This window comes from Mus pahari, chromosome 8 (genome assembly GCF_900095145.1).
Source record: "Mus pahari chromosome 8, PAHARI_EIJ_v1.1, whole genome shotgun sequence".
In the NCBI taxonomy this organism is placed as follows: domain Eukaryota; kingdom Metazoa; phylum Chordata; class Mammalia; order Rodentia; family Muridae; genus Mus; species Mus pahari.
In genome coordinates this window covers 66224087-66236905 of record NC_034597.1, presented here as the reverse complement: position 1 = coordinate 66236905, position 12819 = coordinate 66224087, and the positions used below count along the sequence as shown (strand labels likewise).

Sequence of the window (12819 nt, the reverse complement as noted above, 5' to 3'; positions counted from 1 at the left end):
TGAGTTCCAGGACAGCCAGGGCTATACAGAGAACCCTGTCTTGAAAAAAACCAACCAAACAAACAAACAAAAAAACAAAAACAACAACAAAAAGAAACTTCAGCATGTTTCAAGGCAAACTTGCAGTATTTTATGACAAGGATAGTGTCAATTTATTAAGTGCCTTATAGGACAGGGTCTTAACCTGCCTTCTCTCTGGAGTTAATGTGGTTGTTGACGTTTCTAACCCAGAGACAACTTGAAGCACTTGGTGATGTGGGCATGGCTGTAACACTTCACCACCTGTCATTTTCCTCAAGTATGGTGAAAACTACTTCAAACTTTTGTGGCTAAGTGGAAGGCCGTTGTGTTTGTGTTGTTACTGATGCTCTGTGTAATGATGCTGGTCTGTAATGTCAAAAATGGCTCCCGTGCTCCATATTTGTTTGTGAGCTATGAAATTGTATGTATTATGTAAAGAGTACACATTTTCCCACAAGCTTTTCTATTTCAGGCTCTTTATACATTGTTGGACTGTGTGGCATAAGCCTTGTTTCATTATTTAATAAACTGAAATAATATATGATAATATGGCTTACAGTTATTTCAGATACATAGAGAGATTTAGACAAAGACCAAAAGGGTCCAGAAGACTGGGAAAGAAACAGTATCTGTGAAACATTTCTCCTAATGGAGAAGTTACTGGGATCAACTCACTCTTTGCCTTGTCCTTAAGAGATGGCCCGTACCTCTACCGTCATGTCATTTTGTGAAGTACTCAACATTTACAGGCCAATCACAGTCCCTCAGACCTTCATCCAGTGCTAGGAGCTGCAGGAGCTTGGATGGTTGGTCAGCTGTACCTGAACGGGGCATTTGTTTCACCGAACACAACAAAATTAAGTGTGAACTTGGCTAGTTAACTTTTGGGTTACTTAAAGGATTGTCCAGATGTCCATCTTCTTACCGTTTGAGTGACATATGATGGCTTGTTAAGTCCTGGGTAGAAGAGGGGAACTTTGCTTGTTAATAGATGTATTCTCTTAGAGCTATTAGTTTCACAAGGAAACTGAGTGAAGGCGACCATTCCTGTACTTTTCCTCCTTCTGCATCATCAGCATCCTTATTAGAACTGATGAACCTGTGCCTTGTCGCATGACCCAGTCTTATCTAGAGGCAAGATAGAAAGATGGGAAGAAACCCTCCATCCTCAGCTCTGGTTCACGTTTCCTGCCCTCTGAGAGTCAAGAGAGTTCAGCACAACAGATAAAACCACACCTGTCTACAGAGAGTATTTATTTCCCTAAGATGTTAAACAATGATCCATCCTTGATTAGGAACAAATGGTTGTGGTCTTGAGTTTAATCAAATTAGTACTGCTCTGGTCTCTAAATCCAAACAGTGTGTCCCAAAGAACTACTTTACAATTTTATTTACATTTTTTTTTTACCGTTTATTTATTTTGTGTGTGTATGTGCTTGCATGAAAGAGGTGCTCGTGTGCCGCAGCATCCATGCAGAGGTCTGAGGACACAGCTCGTGGAGGTCACTTGTCTTCTTCCACACTGTGGCCTCTGGGGATTGAGTTTATGTTGTCATCAGGCTTGGCAGCAATTTTATTCATTCTGCTTTGTTCTGAAATTCTTTTCCCTGAGGAAGCTACCCCTTCGGCTTCCCTTCCCTGTATAGTTAAGGATCTGGCTTTACCCGGAGCTCTCAGGCTACCAAGTGACGGTGGTTAGCTGTGTCTCTTCACCACTGCTGACAGTGTCTCTGGTTTAAGAGTGTGTGTGTGGGGGGGCTGGTGAGATGGCTCAGCAAGTAAGAGCACTCGACTGTTCTTCCAAAGGTCCTGAGTTCAAATTCCAGCAACCACATGGTGGCTCACAACCATCCGTAACAAGATCTGGCACCCTCTTCTGGAGTGTCTGAAGACAGCTACAGTGTACTTACATATAATAAAGAAATAAATAAATCCTTAAAAAAAAAAAAAAAAAAAAGAGTGTGTGTGTGGGGGGAGGGTGAGCACTTCTCTCATTTAAGAGATGGAACACAGCCGGGCGTGGTGGCGCACGCCTTTAATCCCAGCACTCGGGAGGCAGAGGCAGGTGGATTTCTGAGTTCGAGGCCAGCCTGGTCTACCAAGTGAGTTCCAGGACAGCCAGGGCTATACAGAAAAACCCTGAAAAACCCTGTCTTGAAAAACCAAAAAAAAAAAGAAAAAAAAAAAGGAGATGGAACACCATCCTTTACATGGGTAAGTTCCTTCCTTTACATGGGTAAGTTCCTGTACAGGTCAAGGAGACCAGATGTCTGCTGGTGGCTCTCAAATTCCTCTGGATGGTGGAATTCTCGCTCGAATGGTGGCACCTGTTAGACACATTTGGTCTCATTACACTGCCAGCAGGGGGAAATGCAACATTGGCCAAGGATTTAGATGCTACGATGGAGGCACATGCCAGGATTCATTGTTGCGCTGACTTTACATATCTTCTCCCCTTGCTGTCTGTGTCCATAGAGAATGCAAGAATAGCACCTTTGTCTCAGGCCCCTGAGAGCCACCTCCGTGGCTATGACAGCATGCAGTCTGTCTGGTTACACCTTTCACATCCGGATGCTGTTGTACCCACTTACATTCTTTAGGGACCAGGGACTGGCTATTGCCTTATTTAATATCCATTACCCAATGCTTGAAGACTTCTACGAATAGGGGTGGTCACAGCCTGTGCCCCAAGCTAGGCTCAGCCTCCTGTCCCCAATAAGCTAATTAAAAACCAAAACAGCTGAGGGGTGGGGTCGTCGCTCATGCCTTTAATCCCAGCACTAGGGAAGCAGAGGCAGGTGGATCTCTGAGTTGGAGGCCAGCCTGGTCTACAGGTCAAGTAGTAGGACAGCCATGGCTACACAGAGAAACCTAGGCTTCTAAAACAAACAACTCAACAAACAGGCATATTAGATGGTTCAGTGGGTAAAGATGCCAAGCCTCTAATGCACTGGTTCTCAACCTGTGGGTTGAAACCCTTTGGGGATTGGATATCAGATATCCTGTATGTTAATATTACAACTCATAACAGTATCAAATCACAGTTATGAAGTAGCAGTGAAATAATTTTATGTCTGGGAGTCACCACAACACAAGGAACTGTATTAAAGGGTCAATACATCAGGAAGGTTGAGAACCGCTGGTGCAGTGGCTCCCAGAAGTAGGAGGGAAGGTGGCCAGTTTTCTTCCCAAGATGGTCTAGCACAAGTTGATCTGGTCCACCATGAAGCTGAGGGCAGCTGGATGCCATGAAGCCATCATTCTTCTGTGCCTGCTACCACAAGTATACCCAGGACCATGACCAGGACTCTTGTGACGACAGAACTCTGTGACTGTTGCACAGAAAGCTTTTCCACTGACCCAGGTTTCTTAATTCAACAGCCATAGTGAACTTTTGAGTGTTTCCTGAAGGGCGGGAATATCCTAAAAGGGAATAGGCTGCGAAAGGAAAATGAAGCCAAGGCAATTTCTTACTGGTCAAGGCTCAAAATTTAATAACTGAACTTTTAAATAACATGGAAAAATTCCCAGCCCCCTCCTCAGTCTTTGAAGTTGCCGGCAGCGGTCCGATCATAGGCAGGTCCAAGGATTGAGGCAGGGACGAATGTCTGTTGGCGTAGGTGGTCCAAGGATGCTGCATTCTGGGAGATCCGGGGGGGGGGTCCTCTTGGTAGGCAGTGGAGACACAGCAACTCTCTGGTGGGTCTCAGCGCCTGTAGGGGGCTGGTGTTTTGAAGGAGAGTGATTAGTGTAACAGCAAGGTAGGCTTGGCAGCAACACGGAGGTGGGAGACCCCAACAAACTTTCCTTACTGTCACTGCATGCAGATCTTCGTGCCGCTCCCCTCACCTTGGTTGAAGCATAACTGAAGTATATTCAGTATGTGTATCTCACACACAATAGAAATAAGGGCTTCGATCAGTTTGGGTATATGTGCATCCTCGTGAGGTTACTGCCACATCAGGTAACTTCTGTCACATCCGTTTACAACCCTGAGGATGGAACCCAGGATTTTGAACTTCTTATTTCTCTTAATTCTTACAAAGTGTGGGGGCTGGGATGGATTAAAACCATTCCAGCTTGCTGAGTACTGCCCCAGAGTAAAACTTTCTCGTCATCCTCAAACTGATGATTTTTTTTATCAGCTGGTCTACAGCACCAAGACAAGATCCTATCCTTGCCTGAGAAGTAAAGAAGAAAAAGAGGAAGAAAAAGAGATAAAGTCTTACCAGTCCAGAGCCCCACGTCGGGCGCCATCCTGCCACAGAACGGCCTCAGTCAGCCCCCCCTCAATCCGCGGGAGACATCAGGGTTCTGGTTACAGGTGGGCAGGAGTCGGCGAGAAAAGGGTGACAAACAGACATGGACACAAGGGAATGTGGTATCTGAATGTGATTTTGTCAAAGTTAGCATCAGATGTATATAATACAGAAGAAAACAAAGAAGTAGGATGTCACAGCAGGCAAGGTGCATTGAAGTTATCTGACACAAAAGAGGAATGCCTTCAAAGGACTGGCAGGAACCAGGCAATGTTTACAGTTGAGAATAAGAACAGCCCTGCCTAGAATCAGCTAATGACAGGGGCCCAGGAGAGGATTTCACACCCTGGTCACAAATTATGCTCTTCCTTTGAGCCTTGTGAAAGCTTGCACCAGGGGTTCTGCTCTAGCAGACCTTTTCATGAATGATGCAATACTGTAGTACCTCCTTAAACCACAACTCTCCCTTTTCCTAGGCCATGGTAAATTCTTGCATATGGCAGTAACTTGGCTGCTCTTTTAAGTATCTGTAGGGAATCTCCATTTGTCAGAAGAACTCACCAACTTTCTTCTAATATGCAATGTAGTCTGCCATACCTGACTGTAATGAAGATTCTAAGTATACTTTGCTAAGCTTGCCCTGAGATTTGTAACTCTTATCCAGTAAAATACTGTAAGAAAGCATGCAAGACCCTCCACACTATCACAGGGACAAATCTGGGGCATTCTTTCTATGGGAATGCTAAGGTTCCAGGAGACTAAGTTTCTGTGAACTTTTTGCCTCGGGACTGCGTCCAGGTTTCTAGGCCTCTCACGCGAGTCACTGTGGATGTAGCAGAGGTGGAGACCACATGACTGTACAGAGCCATGGCCCTGTCCCAGTTTTCTGGCTTATAAATCATTTGAGTCATTCCAACAGGAACTTTCTTACTGAGGCCTACGGTTTTCCCAACCGTGGACTTTTAATTGGGTTGATACTATCACACATGAATCCCCTCCAGTTGAGTGAACCTTCATTCAAGAAGAAATGAGTTTGATTTCTGTTGCTGTGCTAAAACAGCCTGCCCAAAAGCAAGTTAGGAGAAGAAAGATGTGTTTTAGCTCACGCTTCCAGGTTATAGTTGATCACTGTAGGAAGTCAGGGCTGGAATTTAAGCAGGAACGAAAAGGCAGGAACCCTGGAGAAGCCCTGTTTGCTGGCTTGCTCATAGACCCAAGCCTAGCTAGCTTTCTTATATAGCTCAGAACCACGTGCCACATAACAGCGGGCTGGGCTCTCCTCTGGTCAGTGCTGGGGAAGAGTGCTCTGAAGCTGGGCTGAGTAACTCAAAGAGTAGCTTGGTGAGCTCTTTATAGGATGGTTATCCCTGATATAGTTACAGCAATGGGAGGTTAACACGCTGTTACCACAAAGGTGACTTGAAGAAAGAGAAGAGAATAGAGGGGAGATGGAAGGGGGTGGAGTCTGCCATGTCAGTCAATAGGATCATAATACTGTTTCATTTTTCTTAACTATATTACAATCATTTTATAAAAAAAAAATCAGCCTGCCTTTCTTCTTTTTTCCTTTCCCCCTCCCCCTTCCTTCCATCTTCCTTTCTTCTTTCTCTCCTTACCACCTCCTCCCCATCCTCTTCCTCTTTGGCGTTTTAAGACAGAATTTCTTTTCGTAGCCCTGACTGTCCTGGAACTGACTCTGTAGACTAGGCTGGCCTTAAACTCAAGAGATCCACCGACTTTTGCCTCTGAGTGCTGGAATTAAAGGCATGTGCCTAGCTGGAACCATATTTTCTATACCATAAGACTTTTAATTCTTATTTTGAGATACTTTTTTTTTTTTTTTGGACAGCAGTCTCTTTCTTTGTGGTCTGCACTGGCCTCTAATTCTCCTGCCTCAGCCTCCAAGTTGTAGAAATCCCTTTGTCCCCAGCCTCCCTGCTGATGTTATTGCAAACATGAGCTGCCATGCTCAGCTCTCTTGAGATAAATTTAGACTTCAGAAAGGCTCCAGAGATGAAGTGTTCAGGTGTGTCTTTCAACCAGCTTTCCTACTGTTATCATGTAACCATGTGTCATCAAAGCTGGTAGTTTAACATTGGCACAACACCACCAATGCCTAAATTACAAACTTTACTAAGATTCTATATTTTATTCTATAGTTTCATCATAACTATCTTTCTTCTTGTTTCAGGAATCAATCCAAGACACCACATTGCAATAAGAAGTCATTATTCATTAGTCTCCACTATGTAAGAGTTCCTTGGTCATTCCTTGCTTTTTTGTACTTTGATACTCTTTTAAACATTCGCTTTTGGGGGCTGGAGAGATGGCTCAGAGGTTAAGAGCACTGACTCCTTTTGCAGAGGTCCTGAGTTCATTTCCAGCAATCACATGGTGGGTCACAACCCTCTGTAATGGCATCTGATGCTCTCTTCTGGTGTGTCTGAAGACAGCTACAGTGTACTCACATACATAAAATAAACAAATCTTTAAAAATATTGGCTTTTTATTTTAGAATTTTATTTATGTGTGTGTTTGCATGTGCCACATGTACGTGAGTACCCAGAGAGGCCAGAAGAGGCGGGGGACGGGGTTGGATCTCTTGGAACTGAAGTTTCAGGCGGCAATGAGCTGCATATTGTGGGTGTTGGGAACTGAACTGGAGTCTTCTGAAAGATCGGCAAGTTCCCTTAACCCCTGAACTATCTCTCTACCCTGTCTTTTTTGATGAGCTTTGCTCAGCGTTTTGTGGGATGTCTATCCGTTTGTGATTTTTTTTTTTCCTGACTAGATTTAGGTTTGTATTTTTCGTAACAATGTCACAGGAGTATCATGCTCTCAAACCATCAAGCTGGTGTTTCTGATGAGATGCTGAGTTGGATCACATGGTCAAGGTTATGTCTGCTACTGTCTGTTGTTATTCCCTCCATCCCCCCTTTTGGAGGCAAGGTCTTGCTGTTACCCTGAGTTGGCCTTCAATATATTCCAATTTTCCTGCCTTCCAACTACTGGGCTTTCAGGACTGTATCATCATACCTGACTTCTTCCTTTTGATTGGTAATTATCGTTCAGAGATTATCTGGAACTATGCAAATTGCAGTTTCTTCTGGAACCTTTGCCAGCTCCCCACTATCCACCCTTTTACCTTGCCTGTTACAATTATTACTGAGATGTCCCAATGATGACTTTTGATTTCCCTCATTTTCCTACATTGTTTTTTAAATTCTTGGTAAGAATGGTTGTCTCTTTTTTCATTTATTTACCCAAATTCGTTTATATTAGTATATACTCAATTTATATACTTACAAAATACATTTATTCAATTATTTAGGTTTGATCTAATAGCATTTGTTTAGGTTCAAATGTGTATCATGATTTAATTTAAATGGCAGAATAATTTTTGCAGTTTCATGTTTGGATAGACAGTTATTGATCCAGTTCTTCAATGTTGGACATTTAGTTTTTTTTTTTTCAGTTTTTTTGATATTATTAATGAGGCCTGATAGGTTTGTCTTTGAACTTGTGTTTCCACAAACTAGCTTCTAGTAGGAAAGTTGTGTGTCTGAAAACTTGGTACTCTTGGTTGCTATGTCAACATGGGAAGCATCCATAACCCATCTGACAGGAGAGATCTTTGGAGTTCACTAATTTCCCTATCCGTTGGATGACTTACAACTTGTTAAAAAAACAAAAACAAAAACAAAACACAACAACCCTGAACAACACATTACAATAAAGTTATTGATGTTGAAGAAGCTTCCGGTAGGGGCAAGCTTATTTCCGCCCATTCGTGTTTCCTACCCTCTGGCTGGAGGGACATCTCAACCGGAAATGTTTGTCCTCCGTCGAAAGCCACGTCTGTTCTGGCCTCGGTCCCGCCCCCACGCCGGGGAAGCGTTTCCGGGGTCAGGGCGCTCGGGCCCGCCCCGCCGCGGCTGCGGGCGCTGGAAGCCCCGGTCCTCCCGGAAGTTCCCGGCTCTGCCTGTCGGGCTCCGGTTCTGCGCCGCGGAGGGGCCCAGGGCTGTGGGGATGGCGGAGGCGGCGCTGTTGCTGCCTCCCGAGGCGGCGGCCGAGCGGGACGCCCGCGAGAAGCTGTCTCTCTGGGATCGGAGACCCGACTCGATGGCGCCGCTGACGGACAGGCAGACGGACTCGGTGCTGGAGCTCAAGGCGGCCGTGGAGAACCTGCCGGTGCCCGCCGAGGTAAGGCGAGGGCGTGGGTCGCGCCCGGCCTCCTGCCCCGTGCGGGGATCTGGCCGCTCCTCCCGAGCCACCGTGGCGGGGTCGGCGGGAGGGGCCCGTGTGTGCCCTGCTGTCAGCAGCCTCGCACTGCCCGCGACCCCGGCTGGCCCTGCCCGGGTGCGTGGCTGTCCACACGAGGGCGTAGCCCTCCCCCAGCGGCGTGGGACGGTTGGCCCGAACCTTGCTCCGGGCTTCTTGCTCCTGGTGTCCCCGTGTCAGCGTGGCCCTGTCTCCTGTCCAGCTCGTCTGTGTTAACTGCATCCCGGAGGCATTTGGCTTGCTGCTTTCGCGGGGACAGAGGGGCACTTAGAGGGGATCAGAACTGGCCCCGAGAAACAGTTTCATTCATCACACACCAAGCTGTGAACTCCTGGTGTAGGTTATGGAAGTTAAGATTTATTAAACAAGTTGACTTGGTTATTAAGTAGTGCTTTGGGTTTTAGTGTCAACGTTTTCCCAGTTACCAGTGGGACCGCATGCATGTTGCAGTTGGTGTGATTCAGTGCAGTTACACTGGTTAGAGGACCTTTTTTTTTGGATTGTTTATGTGTTTCACCCGCTCTTCTAGTTTCGAGGCCGAATCTTGGGTTATTTATTATCAGTGGTGGTTAGTTTTGATGTTGGAAACCATTTCTGTACGATTTGGAATCCTGTCCAAATGCCAATTGAATTTGGCTTCTTCACTTCTGCCCTCACACTTGAGAGGTGTGATTAGACGTTCTCTGCACCTTTGTGTGCTGTGCCGTAAAAATACATGTTCTTAGGTGTGTTTCTCTGCCTAACTCCAGGATGTCATACAGGAAATAGACCTAAGTAAACGAGGGAGCAAGTGGGAAGTTCTTTGATCTGGCTATGTTTTATGATCTGGATTATAAGTGGGTGTGGTGTGAGTGTGTGTGTGTGTGTTTTGCTGGGGACTAAACTGAGGATTTTGCCATTGCTGGGTAAGTGACATACTAGAGATTTACATCCTCAGCCCAGAAACAGGCTTATGTGTGTTCCCAGTCCGTTTATAATTTTTGTGCCCCATTATTGAAGCTGGTGTCAACACTTCATAGAACCAGGGGAGTGCCACATACACTACACGAAACCTTATTGTTATTGCCGAGGGTTATGAACCGAGTCTTTACGTTTATTGAGTATGGAGAGGGATGAAAGCAAAAGGCACCTTACTGGTTACCCACCCTTCCTTATTGATGCAGCTGTACTTGCCGTCAGTTTCCGCTGTCATTTAATGTGCATTGCCACATGCCCACACTGGGGTAGGAATTAGGGATAGAAACGTAAATAGGAAGTAAAGTAGGGTGGTGGGGCCAGAATAGATGAGGCCTGCCTTTTTATGGAAGGCCTAAAAGTGAAGGGCAGACCTTGTAAAGAAGGTGGACAGCCTAGGGAGAGAGCTGACGTGGAATCGTGAAGCCGGCCTGGGAAAGGCTGGGCCCATAATGTTGTAACTGGAAGAAAAAGCAGAGCCAGGTCCTGGAGAGAGGATGTCCTTAAGGCCAGGTGTGTGAGGAGGTCTCAGAATTTGCAGGAAAGAGCCTGTTGACACCAACTTTCAGGATCTCGGAGGGACCTGTCCTCATCGCTCTCCTTCCCCAGTACTGAAGTGATAGTGAAGTCTGATAGGATGACTGTGGAGCTCGTCCATCCCCGTGCCATGCTTTTAACATTACGGTTGAGAAAAGTACGCATGTCTTAATTTATCTAACTAGCGTGTTTCCATAGCTGTAGTGCTTCATGTTTTCATAAGATAAATTATTTCATAATCTGTTGAAACTGGGGTGCTTTAGTGATCCAGTTGTGTTCAGCTTCAGCAAAAGGCCAGCAAATGTCATAAAGATGTCCTTAGAAAGCAGCTTTCTCAGTTCTTAAAGAAAAAACAGCTCTCTTGGGGCTGGGGAGATGGCCCTGTGGTTAAAAGCACCCCCTGCCCTTACAGAGGCTCCACGTTCAGTTCTAGCACTTTCCTGGTAGCTTACAATATACCTGTGACCCCAGTTCTCTCCTTGACCTCTGGGCACTAGACCTGAATGTGGTGCAAATACATATATGCAGGCAAAACACTCACATATAAAATGGGTAGGTCTAATAAAAAAAATCTTTACCTTGAAAAGTTGCTTTTTTTTTTTTTTTTTTTTTAAGAATTTACAGTAGACTGGTTTCTTGTAGTCAAGTTAAGTTTTTTTTTATAACAGCAAGGATTTTTTTTTTTCCTGCTAAGTAGTCCTTGTTAAAGTGCTAAAATTTATTTTGAAATCTATCTGTAATTTACGCCATAACTGTTTTTTCCTGTAGGTATGTGACCTACAAGATGATAATTAACTTCTGTATGCTTCCATTTTCTTGGTTATAAAATGAAGGCTTATCTCCTGGGGAGTTGTGAAGAGTAAGGGCCCTCGCGTGCATAAATGGCGCATGGCATGCTTCTCGCCAAGGTTGCATTATTCATGAGATCTCTTTCAAACAATGAATGTTTTAAAAGAACAGATTAGAATCTTGAGCTAGCATAGATGTCACTGAGACTGAATGAAGATAAGAAGAAAAGTCTTGATGCCTTGGAAGGTTCTGAGTGAGACTCCAGCTTCAAGGATATGCTCTATCTGAACAGAGAAAATGCTGTCAGTTCAGTTGGGGCATGTATTGATCAGATTCATTCTAAACATCACTCTCTCTAGTTCAGGATTTTCCAAAAGAGAAGGCTTCTGAGAAGAAGGGACATTTGTCTTTTCCTGGACAGGTTAAGCTGGTGAGGTAGTGCCGTGTGGTTTATTGTCGTTGTTCTTTAGTATGCTCATGTCCGTTGGTGTAAGCTGTAACATGTCAACCAAAGTGTGTGCCCTTGTCTGTGCGATGGTGTGTCTGCTCTGTCCTGGAGCCAAGGCGCTGCCCTGGGGGAGGCTCTGATTGGGCTGTCTCTGTTCGGAATGAGTCGTCACAAGTGCCACTCCCGCTTGACTGCCCACTCTAGTTCAGCTATTTGTGAAAAGAACTTAGTGGGACATTAGCTACCCAAAGGGGTAATTTTCTCTTATGCTGTTAAAAGCCAGTTGTTTGTTCTTTAAGGTACTGTTTCTTTAAGGTGGTTGTATTATAATTTCTCTCCTACTTAGTTTGAGAGAAAATGATTTGTTTTTAGTAAAAGAAAGGGACCAGGGATCCTCCCACTTCTGATATTTAAAGTTTTTTTTTTTTTTAAAGATTTTTTAAAATTTATTTTTAATTCTTTTCCATTTTGTTTCTCAAGATAAGGTTTCTCTGTCTGTTTCTGGCTGGCCCAGAACATGGAAACCTGCCTGCCTCTGCCTCCTGAATGTTGGGATGTGTGCCACCTGTCCAGCTATAGATTTTATTTTTAATTGTCTGTATGTATGTATGTGTCTCTCTGTGTTTGTGCATGAGACAAATGCCGACAGAGGCCAGCAGAGGGCATTGCAGTCCCTGGAGTCCCTTGAGCCCTAGTTACTTACAGGCGTCTGAACCAGCTTGGATGGGGGCTGGGAATTGAACTGGCATTCTTAACTGCTGAGCCGTTTCTCCAGCCCCATAATTAAAGATCTTAGGATTGAAGATTAATTAATATCTGTGCTTGAAGTAATCAAATTGAATGCTCTTGCATAAATATGATCTTACCTGGTCATATTTATTTGTGATTAGATTATAGAATGTGGCTGGAACATCTTGAGCAGTTTTTCATGGTTTCAGTTTTATCTGGTAAAATAACTTAGGAAATAACTTATTTTTGGTCTTGGTTTTGTTTACAGTAAACTGAGCACATATCTATGACCCCTTTGGACTCATTTGAAATGGTAGATATTAATGTATGGTACATTTTTAAAAAAAAAATGTAAAGACTTAACAACTAAAGAAGATCTAAGTATTATGAATTTTGATAGTCTAAAATAGTTGGGAGTTTTGTGTTGTCAGGTCCAGCCTCAGTCTTAGGTAGGTCCTTTGCCCCTGGGCCCTGGAGGTGGGCCTTTGGCATTGAGTCTGTCTCTCTTCATTGGTGGCAGAGACTCTGATGTTCTGAGTCCTCTGTGTGTATGTGTGTGTGTGTGTGTGTGTGTGTGTGTGTGTTTTGTTGTTGTTTTTGTCTGTTGTTCAGGGTGGAAGCTTTCTTCTCCCTTTTTCCAGCTATGATGGGATGCTGTATTCCATGACTGACAGAATTTGCTAACCACTCCCAGTCCCCCAAGGTGTTTGTTCACTGGGGAGAAGGGTCTGGGTGGGGCTTTGTGCCCTGCTTTTCCCCATAGTAGCAACCACTCATCTTCCAGGTCTGTACCACCTTGTC

General features: G+C 44.6%; 1 protein-coding gene across 1 annotated transcript in view; it reads left to right on the top strand.

Annotated features, from left to right (window-relative positions):
* The first annotated feature begins 8194 nt into the window (after positions 1–8194).
* Cog3 (component of oligomeric golgi complex 3) overlaps positions 8195–12819 on the top strand; it is a 54753-nt gene continuing 50128 nt past the window's right edge. Inside the window, exon 1 of the mRNA XM_021203184.2 lies at positions 8195–8483. Coding sequence (XP_021058843.1) covers positions 8310–8483 — 174 coding nt within the window. The 5' untranslated portion in view covers positions 8195–8309. The remainder of the gene's footprint in view (positions 8484–12819) is intronic.